This window comes from Colias eurytheme, chromosome 20 (genome assembly GCF_061535395.1).
Source record: "Colias eurytheme isolate Ceu_HAF_F1 chromosome 20, ilColEury1 Martin Lab GWU primary, whole genome shotgun sequence".
Classification (NCBI taxonomy): domain Eukaryota; kingdom Metazoa; phylum Arthropoda; class Insecta; order Lepidoptera; family Pieridae; genus Colias; species Colias eurytheme.
In genome coordinates this window covers 8320026-8333100 of record NC_142999.1, presented here as the reverse complement: position 1 = coordinate 8333100, position 13075 = coordinate 8320026, and the positions used below count along the sequence as shown (strand labels likewise).

The 13075-nt window shown below is 32.7% G+C and overlaps 2 protein-coding genes across 2 annotated transcripts; both read left to right on the top strand.

Moving 5' to 3' along the window:
- Nucleotides 1–6155: 6155 nt before the first annotated feature.
- Nucleotides 6156–7752, top strand: Teh3 (tipE homolog 3 phospholipid transfer protein). Its single transcript, XM_090113940.1, has one exon. It carries the CDS (start codon nucleotides 6442–6444, stop codon nucleotides 7750–7752), a length of 1311 nt encoding a protein of 436 aa, XP_089970066.1. The 5' UTR covers nucleotides 6156–6441.
- Nucleotides 7753–8319: 567 nt separating this feature from the next.
- Teh2 (tipE homolog 2 phospholipid transfer protein) lies at nucleotides 8320–10059 on the top strand. Its single transcript, XM_090113941.1, has 2 exons — nucleotides 8320–9086; nucleotides 9886–10059. The coding sequence occupies exons 1-2, from the start codon at nucleotides 8320–8322 to the stop codon at nucleotides 9935–9937; spliced, it is 819 nt and encodes a 272-aa protein (XP_089970067.1). The 3' UTR covers nucleotides 9938–10059.
- The last annotated feature ends 3016 nt before the right edge of the window (nucleotides 10060–13075 follow it).

The following is a 13075-nucleotide window of genomic DNA, read 5'->3' as shown; positions in this document are numbered from 1 at the left end:
TAATCAGTTAGCGATTTGTCCTACAGGGGTCGGTAACCTTTTCTATGCCTCATTTCATGTTGTTGTTATGTTTTTAACAATTTAGGTTAAAGATGCTTCACTAGCCGCAAAACAAGAGATACTGATTTCCGAATCGGTGATAAGTGTTATAAATATGTAGTGGCAATTCAAAAGTGCTTCTAGAAGAACTCTAATTGAATTAATAAATGTTTGAGTTTCACAAAAATGAAATAAAGTAACGATTATGTAACTCAGAATGTAGCTTTCGAATGATAAAACAATTTTTTATCCGTCACACTTTAGATATAGTATTGTTAATTAAAACATTTTATGGGTATAGTAAGTAATGATACAAAAAGTATATAATTTAATATGGAAGATTTATGTTATAAATAATTCTCAGTTCCTACTTAACTTCGATAGATCACAGTTTTAAATATCAATTCAATTTTTTTCATACTAATTAATATATTAAACGATCACTTCAGAAAATGTTATCTACTGAAGGGAATGCAGCATTAACTTTTTGTTCTATAAATATTTAAAAAGGTTAATATAACACAATATTTGGCAAAGGTTGTGCACTCCTAATGCGCCTGCGTCCTGCGTAGGTCACTCTGGAAAGATCTGCGCCTATCTTGTATTATTCTTTTTGGACACAAACACACTACGTGTTTCTGAGAACGGTTTATTTTGAGACAACGAATATTTGAATGTACCTTTGGTAGAACAAATAGCCCAGTGTATTTTAAAACTTAAAAAGAACACATGAATATAAATTAATTATTTTGTAAATGCAATTTGTTTCAATACAAACAAAATCCACTTAATGTCTGTATCTAATTTAGCTATCTTATTTATGTTTTACCTATGGCATTATTGGTACAGTGGTTGACGCGTGAGCGTAGCACCGAGGGGTCCTGGGTTCGATTCCCGGTGGAAAAAATGTCTTGATCTGGTAGGACACAGAAGGCTGATTACCTACTTGTCCCTAAAGAAAATCGATCAGTGAAACAGATGTAAAATGCATCTATCCCTTACCCCACTAGGGGACATGGGACTTCACTTTTTTTGATACTTTTGAATATTTTGATTTAACCTACGGAACCCCAAAAGCCCTGACAATGACCTGATAATATATGTTTACTTTGTATTTTCAAACATAAACATTATATTCATATATACGTACATTATATAAAATTATTTCATAATACATTTTTCGCTTTTTCGCATTCTTCCAAATATAGTCCAATACTTCATTTTCAGATATTGTATTTATTACGGTGTTTTCTGTATAATAAATGTGTCAATGAAAACGAATTACCGTAATTAACGTGACCAAATGTTGATTACAAATTACAATAATCACAGTAATTACTGTATTAACATTTGGTCACGTTAATTAATCTATTGATTTTCTTTGAGTTTTAATACATGAACATGTAATTGATGTTTTTATCTTCTACATAATTTCTTATTTACATTAAATAAAAATCTGTTATTTTGAGTATATTATCTTTTGAGAAAATATCGCCTTTAGTTTTTTGAAATTAGTACTTTGATTCATTGTACATTACTCAGGTTTTCTTGTTGTTTCCCACGGTTTTACTTGTATTAATTAATAACCTTTGTATTAAAATAATAATCTATGTACATTCAGAGTAGGTATAGTATATGTACCAAATTTTAATATGAAACCTGTACAGGCGCACGTTCTGGCGCGGCGACGCATCGCAAAACTAATCAAAATTGAAATAATCAAAATCCGTTCACCCAGTCAACATTTCTGAGGTAAACATCAAAGACAAATTGAGAACCTCCTTTTTTGAAGTCGGTTGCAAATAGTGCGTACATTAGATCACATAATGTAGTGCACAGCAACGACTCAAGTGATAAATTGGCGTAATCAATTTAACAATATAACATCTCATCGTACTTGATTTATTAATGTACGTTGACCCGCCTGACATTTGCCGAAATTGTTATTTTCATTGATTTAATTGAAAATGCTATAAATAATTGCAATAAATTCAATAGTTATTCTCATCCATAGAAAAGATTGAAGGATTGTTATGAATTGCATTCGTTGTGAAAGTACGAAAAAGTTATAGCTTCAAAAGCATAGCTAATCTTGGAGATCTTAAAGTCAATTTAAAGTAAATAAAACCTTATCATACAGATAGACCAAAATGAAAATAAGTCTATTATAAATTATAATATATCCTATTCCATGATCTCTTCTTCTATCAACAATTTTTCTTAATTCAATATCTTCATCACAACTGCTGCTGCAAAAATCTAAACTACAACATTCTGACTGCAACCTGCCTTCCCCAAATTTGTTCAGCGAGGTGGAATATACCCTAACCCATAGAGGCCTGTATCCCTGCATTGGGAACAAAGATACAAAGAAAAACAACCTAATAACAAATTAAACAATTCAAACATTTAGTGTAGGAGTTAATTCGATATTTGCTTGTTTTCTTATTGAGGCGAGGCCGATTGCTGATGGCCTAATCGTTGCAATTGTTAAAATTACTCCATTTATCATTTCCGCACTTAAAAACTGGGTTTATCTAGTTGTGTTTGTATCTAGATAAATACTAGTATAAAAAAGAAGCTAGTTTTTCTAGAACTCAGTCTAGAGCTGCTCATAGAGAGGAATGACGACGGATTTTCATTCAAAAGCATTTTTAAAAGCTAGCCAAAAATCATCTTCCTATTGATATTGTGCGTAAAGTTATCATAATGCACAATATCAAAATTAAATGCTTTACTGAGAAAATAGTTAGGTACGAAGTTTTGGACATTAAATAAAGGTGTTTTTTTGTAATACAGTTTTTTAATTGTTATAAAATTTCTTTAATTCTTTATACCCCATCAAACTTTTTTCTCAAGAATGATTTTACGAATTTACAGTTAATATTTTTTTCTGAAATAGTAAATTGTATAAATAAAATATAAACAAGATCATTATATATTTAATACCTATAGATATAGTTTATTAGGCTTTAGATTATCTATAATCTGTGAGCTATGAAACAAAGATCACATTTCAGTGAAAGTGTAATGAAAATGTAAGTTTTGGCAACAAACTTTACATTAAATTTTTGATCGGGTAAGGATATTTTCTAACGAATCGCACATATAGAATAATATTTAACCAAGATTGAAGATGTAGAATTATTATTTTAATAATCTTCTATTAAATACTTTTTTTAAATACTTTTTTTTAAGTTTAATCCATACTAATATTATAAATGCGAAAGTAACTCTGTCTGTCTGTCTATTACTCAATCACGCCTAAACTACTGAACCAATTTTCATGAAATTTGGTATGGATATATTTTGATACCCGAGAAAGGACATAGGCTACTTTTTATCCCGGGAAAATGACGCAATCCCGAAAATCCCACGGGAACGGGAACTATGCGGGTTTTTCTTTGACTGTGCGGGCGAAGCCGCGGGCGGAAACCTAGTTATAAGTATATTTTTTTAAAAATGCCCAAAATCTAGATTTCCACAGGTTAGGTTCACAAGTACAGCTGCATTACCCAAAGGTCGATGAAAACGTTGCAAGTGTAAGAAACATTCTGTATTTGGCAGAACACGACGCATGCGTACCACGGAGCGAGACGAGAAATAAACATATAGTCGTGTCAAAATATCCAGTTTGGTACATACTAACAATGTGAGTTTATAAGTTTCGATATGGAAGTTCTATTGTAAGTGTTTGTTATTATTATTGTATTTATTATAATTATTATTAATGAGGGAAGTAATTGATAGTTTTAAATATGTTAGCACAAAGTTTGATTGAATTTTGAAAATGTTTTCAATGTGTTCAAAAGTGTAAAGTGGCAATGACCTAAAGAATGTATTGAAATAATCTAAGTTCACTAATTTCAAATTTATTTCGTTGTTATTATTTAAATAACAAAAAAAAATGTGCTATAATTTATATAATTTAAAGCTATACAGAACAATGGTCTATTCTAAAGTGCTTCGCAACCAATTTTTCAAAATTAATGTCATTATTATTTTTCTTTCACTGCAGTTATATTAATGCAAATGACTCTACATTTCCCCGATCCAGCTTATTAAATAATTATTTCAATCATAGTTCCTTCCCCTATAGATATCTTCACAAAAGTTCTTACAGAACTTTGTGTCCCATTTCTAAAGTGAAGGTTCTATCACGTGATATAACCTTCTGCAGATGCTTTTCTTTTTTCTCACGGTTTAAATACAACAATAATAAATTTAAAATAAAATAATAAAGATGTCAAAATGTGGTAAGAGGTTTCGTATATATCAGAACAACGACACCTTATTAACACTAAGTACATTATAATCTATTAATTATTAACAATTAAAAATCATCAACATAAAATTTTTTCGTATGTCTGAATTAAGAGCGTTAGATGTATAAAAATCTACTTTATTTAGAGATTCATATGAGTTATATTTGCTTAAATCCCAACTCAAAGCAGATGAAGCCTGAATGATAAGCTATGTTATGGAAAATGCTTGCGAGAAAGCGAATACTTCATCTGTAAATTTCAATTTCAATTTCTAAATGAAGTAACAACAATAAATATCTGCTCTACTTAATGACTCTACTGTTAAAAAAACAGTTTTAGGAAAATGTAATAATAGTACATTACATAGGAAAATCTACAAAGGAAAATTCCCAATTTTATAATTTACTAAGTTTCGAACGGGTATATAAATTATTAACTTGATGCACTTAAATAGGTAGTTAACAGGAGATTATTTTAGATATCTTAAGAAGTATGGAAAAATTGTTGCTACTTTATGTCTCTATCTGGCCTACAGATGCTGTAAAAGAACTAATATTTAGTTTATAGTGTTTAATATTACTTTAAACAGTGATCCGTCGTAAATCCATACTAATATTATAAATGCGAAAGTAACTCTGTCTGTCTGTCTGTTACTCAATCACGCCTAAACTACTGAACCAATTTGCATGAAATTTGGTATGGAGATATTTTGATACCCGAGAAAGGACATAGGCTAACTTTTATTGCGAAATATATACCACGGGCGAAGTCGGGGCGGACCTCTAGTATCTTATAAAAATTTGATAGAGGCATCTTTAAGTACATGCGAATATTTTTTTCATAGAAGAGCAACACTTCATACTGGAAATCATACGAGTAGAATATTTAGTCCAAACATCATGTTTTCAATTTTCTACAAGTAAAAAGATAAGCCCAACATAAACAATGACTCAAGTGAAAGTTGATTAAACCAATAATTTATTCCTAATCAAATGAAGCTATTACTTTATTTAGCATCATGAAGTTAGCTGATCAAGTTTGACATTCAAAAAATTCCTGGCATATGCGCGTTCCGTTGCGCAGTAGCTCGCAGCCAACTTCACAACGCACGATAGCAAAACACGGTAATATTCCCACTAAATGAAATTATTAAATACTTGCATTGATGCACATATAAATCGGATGATCGAAGCAATTATTCGTCGTATAAAACTGTGTTTTCATGCCATATTCTGGGATTTTCATTGGTGAGTGTATCATGTTTTGCAGAGTCGTGTTTCATTTGATATTTCCGTAATCGTTTTAAATTGGTAAGAGAGACGTTTGTGTGTGTTAATCAGCACTTAGTGTTGTGTTTTAAGTAAAGAAATAAAGTGGGTCTAGTTGAAAATGTAATACAGGAACGCGCCGGTTAATGTGGAGTTCTTTAAAGAAGTATAAAGTGAATAGGAAGCTTTAATTAATTTATGTGTTTTTTATAGTGTTCATAATCTCTATAAATAATATATTTAGTGTGTACGTATAAGATTTAATCAGTCAGTGTTAATCTCCTTGTTATAAATGAATGTAGAGTATGTATTTTAATTGTTTTTGCTACGCCTGTTCTGTTTTATTTTCTGTTTAGAAACAAATTAATGTCTCAAATATTCAATTATAAGATGTGTAGAATGAATATTTATTGTTATATAACATTAAAATAAAATATTGTTTTTTTATTTACTTTGAATGATGATAATACAAAAGTAGGTAGGGCAGTTTCTTAAAATTGTTATAATAAAACATAACATTCAATTCATACGAATACTACCTTTAATGTACAGAATACATTAAAACATTATATTTTAGAACAATAGCTCTTTAAAAAACAACAGTAATCAACGTATCTACTTAAACATTTGTTCTAACATTAAAAACTCATATAAATGCAACAATTAAAACAAAAGAAAGTAATTAAGCGACATGGCGTTAATAGCACTATATCATAATTGAAGACAGAATTGCGAGCATTGACATCAATTAAAAAATAGCGCACTAGGGTTGGTCTGCACTGCGCTGAATCGATCGGGCCACCGCGCAAGCGCTGTCAGCCTCGCTCACGTCAGTGGCCGCCGGTCGCGAGAGCCAGCAAGTCTCCACCATGCCGAAGACGAAACCTACACCCGTCGAAGACCTCATCATACCCCCGCAGGATCAAAAGATATGCGGGACCATCTGCGTCTGCCAAATGACAGCGGTGCTAAGCTGCGTGGCCATTGTCTACCTTACTGTAGCTATATACATGCCCTATACTAGAGCCATATCTTCCGGAATCGACCCAACACCCATCATGTGTACCACAACAAGAGCTGTCAATAAAGAAAACTGTGACTGGGGATCTTGTGGCGAGTGGTGCTTGAGCAAAACATCAGGAGCGTGCATACAAATTTACGTAAACGTAAGGAAAAACGGATCGTCCTTGCTTTTGTCTGAATGTGGCAGCGCTGCAAACAAAACGTGCTACGGTATCGATCAAGAAAACGCAAAGAAGTATCACTGTATACGAGACGAATGTAAAAATTTAACTGGTACATTCAATTGTACTGAAGGAAAGTGTATAAACATAACTGACGCGTTTGAATGTGCGTTCCGGGATACAGATCCACCGTTAAAATGTTCAGGTAGAAGAGGAAAGATCACTTGTATCGACGTGCAAGGATTATATTATTGTAACAGAGGCACTTGTAGAAAAATAAGAACCCCATACAATTGTGATCGACGATGCGTTGACATCCCGACTCGAAACAAAAACGTTATAGTATTAAGTGGTGATCGAGTTTTCTTAGCACGCTGTACGAAGCTTGCTAAAGAAGACGGTGGTGAAATAGTCTGGACGGATTCAGGGGAAGAAGTCATAATGTTGTCATGTCATGCAGTGCACAATGGAAGTTCTGGCGTTGTAGCCGTTGATTGCATAAATGCTGCTTTACTTCCTCGCACAGAAATATCAGATTTGACCAACTTTACTCACTTACAATATTTGTATACTATTAAAGCAACGCCGAATCGTGTGATCGCACCACCTGAAGTCGATCTGACATTAGCCAACGATAGCAAACTAATGATTAATTTAGAAGGATGCGTGAATACTCTTGCTGATGAATGCAAGGATTTCCTCAAGACATATGGACGAGATGGCACTGACCACAATGCTAAGGCTAGATTCCCATGCTTCCACACAGAGAATAATCCAGAAACAGTTGTCGCGAGGTTCGATTTAGAGGCGACTTATCGGCAGTTCATTGTGGCATTGTTGTTGCCTACAGTTTTGGTTGTTGTTTCTTGTATAACCCTAATGTTGTGTCAAAGGACGGTGGAAGTTGGTGATGATGCTAAAATGCGTTTCAAAGTTTGCGGTGCTGGACAAGCCGAGATGCAAATGCATCCGAACGATCCTGTTTCTCCCCTCTGAGATCAGTCACGTGAGCTATTGTTTTATTTAAACATTACATTTATTCGTGTGCATATTCAAACATTAAAAATTAATTACAACTAAGACCCACAAATATAACACAATCGCTTTAATAATCTCGTGCAAACCATTATTTTATGTCGTTAGAGCTCCTATTAAATATTAACGATTTATGTGTCCTTGGCATCACTGTGTGACGGCATAAAAATAATTCAGTCAGCTTGTTTCAGTCTTGTAATAAGCACGATAGCTTTCGTTTAACTTCGACATCACATTTTTGCGTAATACAAAGGTCTGATATGTTATGTAATGCTAATAAGTTTGAATAATGTGATCAATACGGATTGATATGACGTCATTTTTATGGACATACTGGTCATGTTATAATTATAATTTTCCCATGTAACTATTTAACACAAAAAACCAAATCCATAGATAGATTGATTGGAAAAATGATTAACTTTTCCTATTTCTCTGTTTCAGGCGTTCCCCTCCTCTGCGAGGGCCCGGCTAGTTCACTAAGAGACGATTAATTGCTTACTGCGCTGCTAAACAAAAGCTCTCCTCATGTCGACTTTAAGTAGATCCCGGGCGACCCTGTCGCCTGCCACCTCCGAGAGATCAACACTTCCCATGGGAGCTACAGCCGAACAAGGGAGCCAAGATTTCACACCTCTAGAGCCGACAAGGGAGCAGCTACTTGCACATTTCTTCGAGCGATTCAAATTCTACACTTCCCTTTGTCTTGGCACGTCAGCTATACTCGCCGTATTTGCGTTTCTCTTCCTTATCCCCTTTGTGGTTGAGCCAGCGATTCAGACGATTCTTGCCGAGTTTGCACCAGAAGCCGGAATATGTAGTGTGTCAAGCCATATTTATGCAGAAACGTTAACAAATTGTACCTGGGCATCGTGCAGAGAGGGTTGCACCACAACGCACACAAAATGTCACAAAATTCGAGTGAACCTAGCTAGAAGACCATTCTTTGGAAATGAAACGTTACCAATCGAGTGGGATGAAACTAATTTAAAGTTCTTGATCAATCCTGAAGGCTGCGGCTATCCTCCGAAAGTGAATTGCTCAGTATTTGCCAGTGAATATGCGGGATCAAGGTCACCGAAGATTTTCCCTTGCTTTTATAGTATGACGCGACCTGAGTTAGTTGTGGCGAGGTATTCCTGGGAGACGACAATACGAGGGTTGATATTGGCTTTGGTTCTGCCGACGACAGTATTTGTGTTCAGTTTAAGTGTCCTCGCCTACTGGCATTGCCACTGTTGTGACAGGGCCTGTAATCGCCGAGTGCACGCTGAATCGTTTGCAAGCAAAGAAGAGTAAGTAGATTATATAGCATTCTTTCTTATTAGACGTTATAGATGAATTGAATGATTTTATGTTAACGATGTTTATAGCGTAGTTCTAGAAGTTTCTTATCAGATTGATGTGGTATTACAGGATAAACAAATACCAGTTCAAGGAAGAACCTTCATAGTTTCAGCTATAGATGTTTAGCAACTATTTATTATTTGCAAGTACGTTTATGTTTTGTATTGAGCGGATTTATTTGTGCTCATAGTAATTATGGCCATAAATCTTATTTTATTTTTTGTATTTATATCGTCCACATGATATAGAAGTTAGCTGTTTGTACATTAGTGTTCAAATCGAATGGGGGCTGCGGGGGAGGTAATTTATTCACTTCATAACGTAGCTTAGTGTATTATGATATGCATCATTAAATAGCTTTTTACGTAACATCAGCTTTGAAATGGCTAGAAATTGATTACTTTTATTGAATGCCATTGTAGAATACTATGCTTTTAATGTATTCAATTAGTTCAATCATTTCTATTTATAGGACTACAGAAAATATCACATTTCTCAATATTTTCTGGCAGTTTTTTCTTGAAATATTGATATGAGAACATAGTTAAAGTCTACCGATTGAATTGTTATTCTAATGAAAAATAAACAATAATTAAATCTTAGAACATAATCTATTTCTAAGTAAGGAAGAACTTAGATTTTAAGATACCTACCTTATAAAAAGCTCTAACTCGTCCATTGACCACAAATGTTACACTTCTCCAGTTTTCGACGCATAGATTAATCTTGTATCATTTTGAATTACAGCAGCAAGCTCCTCTGCGAACTAGACGATGACCCCAGTGACGACGTGTTCTGACGCCAAGCCACCACCTACCCCCGACGACGGACCTCACCAAGGAACAACGGATATACCCAACTGTAGACCAAATATATCATTAATACATTGTGCCTAAGGCGAAACGAATTTGTCGTACGATTTAAGATACATTGCTGGATTTCTATGTATTCCATTTATTGGACATTGACGGTTGCGAGCAATGAAAGTCGAGTAATAAATAATATATTATAATCTAGTTTCAAAGGGGCTCTTATTTCCTAATGATCTCATATTTTATTCAGTAAAATGTTCGCTTTGTTTATCAAAAGCTTTACGTGGTTCGTGATTCTTTTCTATACTGTAAATAAATGGATATAATCTAAAAGAGTGGTCTTCTGAAGTATATGTGGGTTTTGATGTTTTAATCTTTCTCTATGTATTTGGGAAGTTGTATTAATAGTATCAAATATTTGGCTCATGTTATTCATTGAATCTTTATCTGCATATTATTTGCTATGAATACGGCAGCCAAGCTTCAGCGAGGTTCAAGAATTTTGTGTAACAATTCGTCTCTTTCTAAATTTGAGCTAAGTCGGATAGTCTAAGTAATGATAATAGTCGCTAATGTTTTATTGTTTATAAATAAGTAGATAGTTAAATTCACTTTCAACGCAACAAATTTATAAACTGGGCCAATAAATTATGGCATTTTAAAATATGGCTATCATATTGTCTCACTTGCACATTGGTTATTTATTGCTGATATCGTGTGTATGAAAGAGATAGCTATCCAAAAATGATGTACAAATATAATTTATTGGCCCTGTTTATATTGTACATATTTATTTCGTTTGAATTTGTAAATATTATTTGAGTGTCTGTATTAGATTTTTTAATGTTTCGTATGTACAGAATTCTATATTCTACAAAGGTCGTAAATAGTTTTGTCAAATTACCTAAAGTTAAATATGCAAAAATAATAAATGTAATAGTTTCAGAATTTATTTAGCAACATTAACAGTAGTTACATATTTCTGTACCTATAGCTGTTTCAAATAGTTCATAGTTATAGCAATGAAAAACTTTTATCTTACGCTGTATTTTCTGATGACATTTTTATACTGCTGTCAAAATTCACTTCCAGCCAAAAACAAATGTTTATTTTAACTATTAGGTTAAAAAAAATAATATTTCATGAAACGCTCCTTAATGTTTTGTTTTAATTTTAAAGTTACAGTAGCACCTCGTTAAGTCGAACCTCGATAAGTCAAAAACCTCCAAATCTCGAAAAAATGTCTTGTTCCCTTCCCTTCAAACCCGAAAACCTCCGTAACTTGAAATCTCGGCCCTCTGTTAGTCGAAATAATCACCGAGTCCCTCCAAGCCATTTTGGTACATATTTTCACTCTATAACTCGAAAAATTAAATTTGACCTCTGTATCTCGAACATGGCAACATTTTATTTTACAATCTTTATAACTTGATCATTTGGACTTTAACAATTTGCCGACAGTGCAGTACACTATATTGTTTCTTAGAAAATATTTTAGGAGTATACGATAATAAATTTATGACTCACGTAAACACGTGTTTGCATTAAGTAGGTATCTGATGACGAAATTATCGATTCAGTAGCTCAGAAAACCGATACTAATGATTAAGATGACATAGAAGACGTGAATAGTACATGCGCTCCATGCGTTTCCATCAAAGAGGCAAGAACCGCATTGAATACCTTACGAAATTTTATAGAGCAAACCAGTATCTCTGAAGAAGAAGAATTTTCTGTTCTTTATAGATTAGATAATGCTAGAGAACAACCAAATTATCTAAAGCAAAAAAAATACTGACTTTTTTAATGCCATATTTTTTATTTTAAAATGATTTGAAATAATGTTGATTTATAATAAATAAAAACATGTTCGTCACCTCTGCAAGTTGAATTTTAATGTACTTTACCTCTCTAACTCAAAATTAATAAGAATAAACCTCAAACTCTGTATGTCGAATCAAAATCCGCCTAAGTCGAAATCCTCCATAAGTTGAAAACTCTATAACTCGAATTTTTTGGCGTCTCCCTTGATATTCGACTTATAGAGGTGCTACTGTACAACATATACTTTACATTATGTAATAAAATAAAAGCACTGTCTAATTTAATTAATCATTTTGTGCTTTTTTAAATATTTCTAAAACAGATAATAATTATTCGTACCTAAGAGATGTCGTTACTGTTAATATTTTTGGAAATTACGTGCTTAATTTGAGGAAAATTGTAAAAATCAAAGGTCACGTGTTTAAGAAAATATTTAAATAATTCTTCTGTAATTAATAGATATAATGGAAAATAAAGCCTTAGCCTTAAATTCTATCTGCCATTGTGTGATATTAATGCTTATATGCAAATTATCAATATAATAAAGTTTTATTTAAAGAATTAAAATCTCAATCTATTTATTAGGTTTCTAAGGTTATAAAATAATGTTACGTTTTGTCTATAAATATGTATAAAAGATTCCATATTAAATAATAAAAATGCGTGAAAATTGTAATAATAACGTAAATATTTAGCTTTCATTATAAATTGTAATCATTTTCTCGCGTGATTTTAAGTTTTTTAAACGGATTTAGAACCTGAAATATAAATAAATCGCAATAAGTAATCAAATTTTACTGCTCAAAAACAGATGAGAAGTGAACGTGTTTTAAAACCGTTTTAATCTTGAAATTATAAAATACATCAAGATTTGACTGTATGTATGATGGCGTTAAATAAAATTATTATTAATTATTATTAGTTATAGATAGGTACTTGCATGATATTCTATAAATTCGGGATCTTACTGAGGAAGTTACCACTTTTTAAGTCAAAGTTTCGTAAGTTTTTCTGATTTATATCTAATTGTATTGTTACTATTTATTTTCTGATTGCAATGGCGATACTCCTACTCTATATAGGTAGTTTATGAACTAGCTTCCCGCCTGCGGCTTCGATCGACTTTTCTTATTTATAATATTAAAGCATGAATAATTGTCATATTGTACAAAAAAAAAATCCTAGCGTTTCAGTGATTACCAACGCTTAGTTCAAAAATAATCAATGCAAATATGAAATTATTAATCAAATATATCTAATACTAGCGACCCGCCCCGGCTTCGCACGGGTGCAATGGCGGC

What these genes read in the sequence shown, in the direction of transcription:
- Teh3 (XM_090113940.1), top strand. Translation starts at nt 6,442, where the DNA reads ATGCCGAAGACGAAACCTACACCCGTCGAAGACCTCATCATACCCCCG.
- Teh2 (XM_090113941.1), top strand. Translation starts at nt 8,320, where the DNA reads ATGTCGACTTTAAGTAGATCCCGGGCGACCCTGTCGCCTGCCACCTCC. An exon ending in TCGTTTGCAAGCAAAGAAGA is followed by an intron (nt 9,087 to 9,885) that starts GTAAGTAGATTA and finishes TTTGAATTACAG; the next exon opens with CAGCAAGCTCCTCTGCGAAC.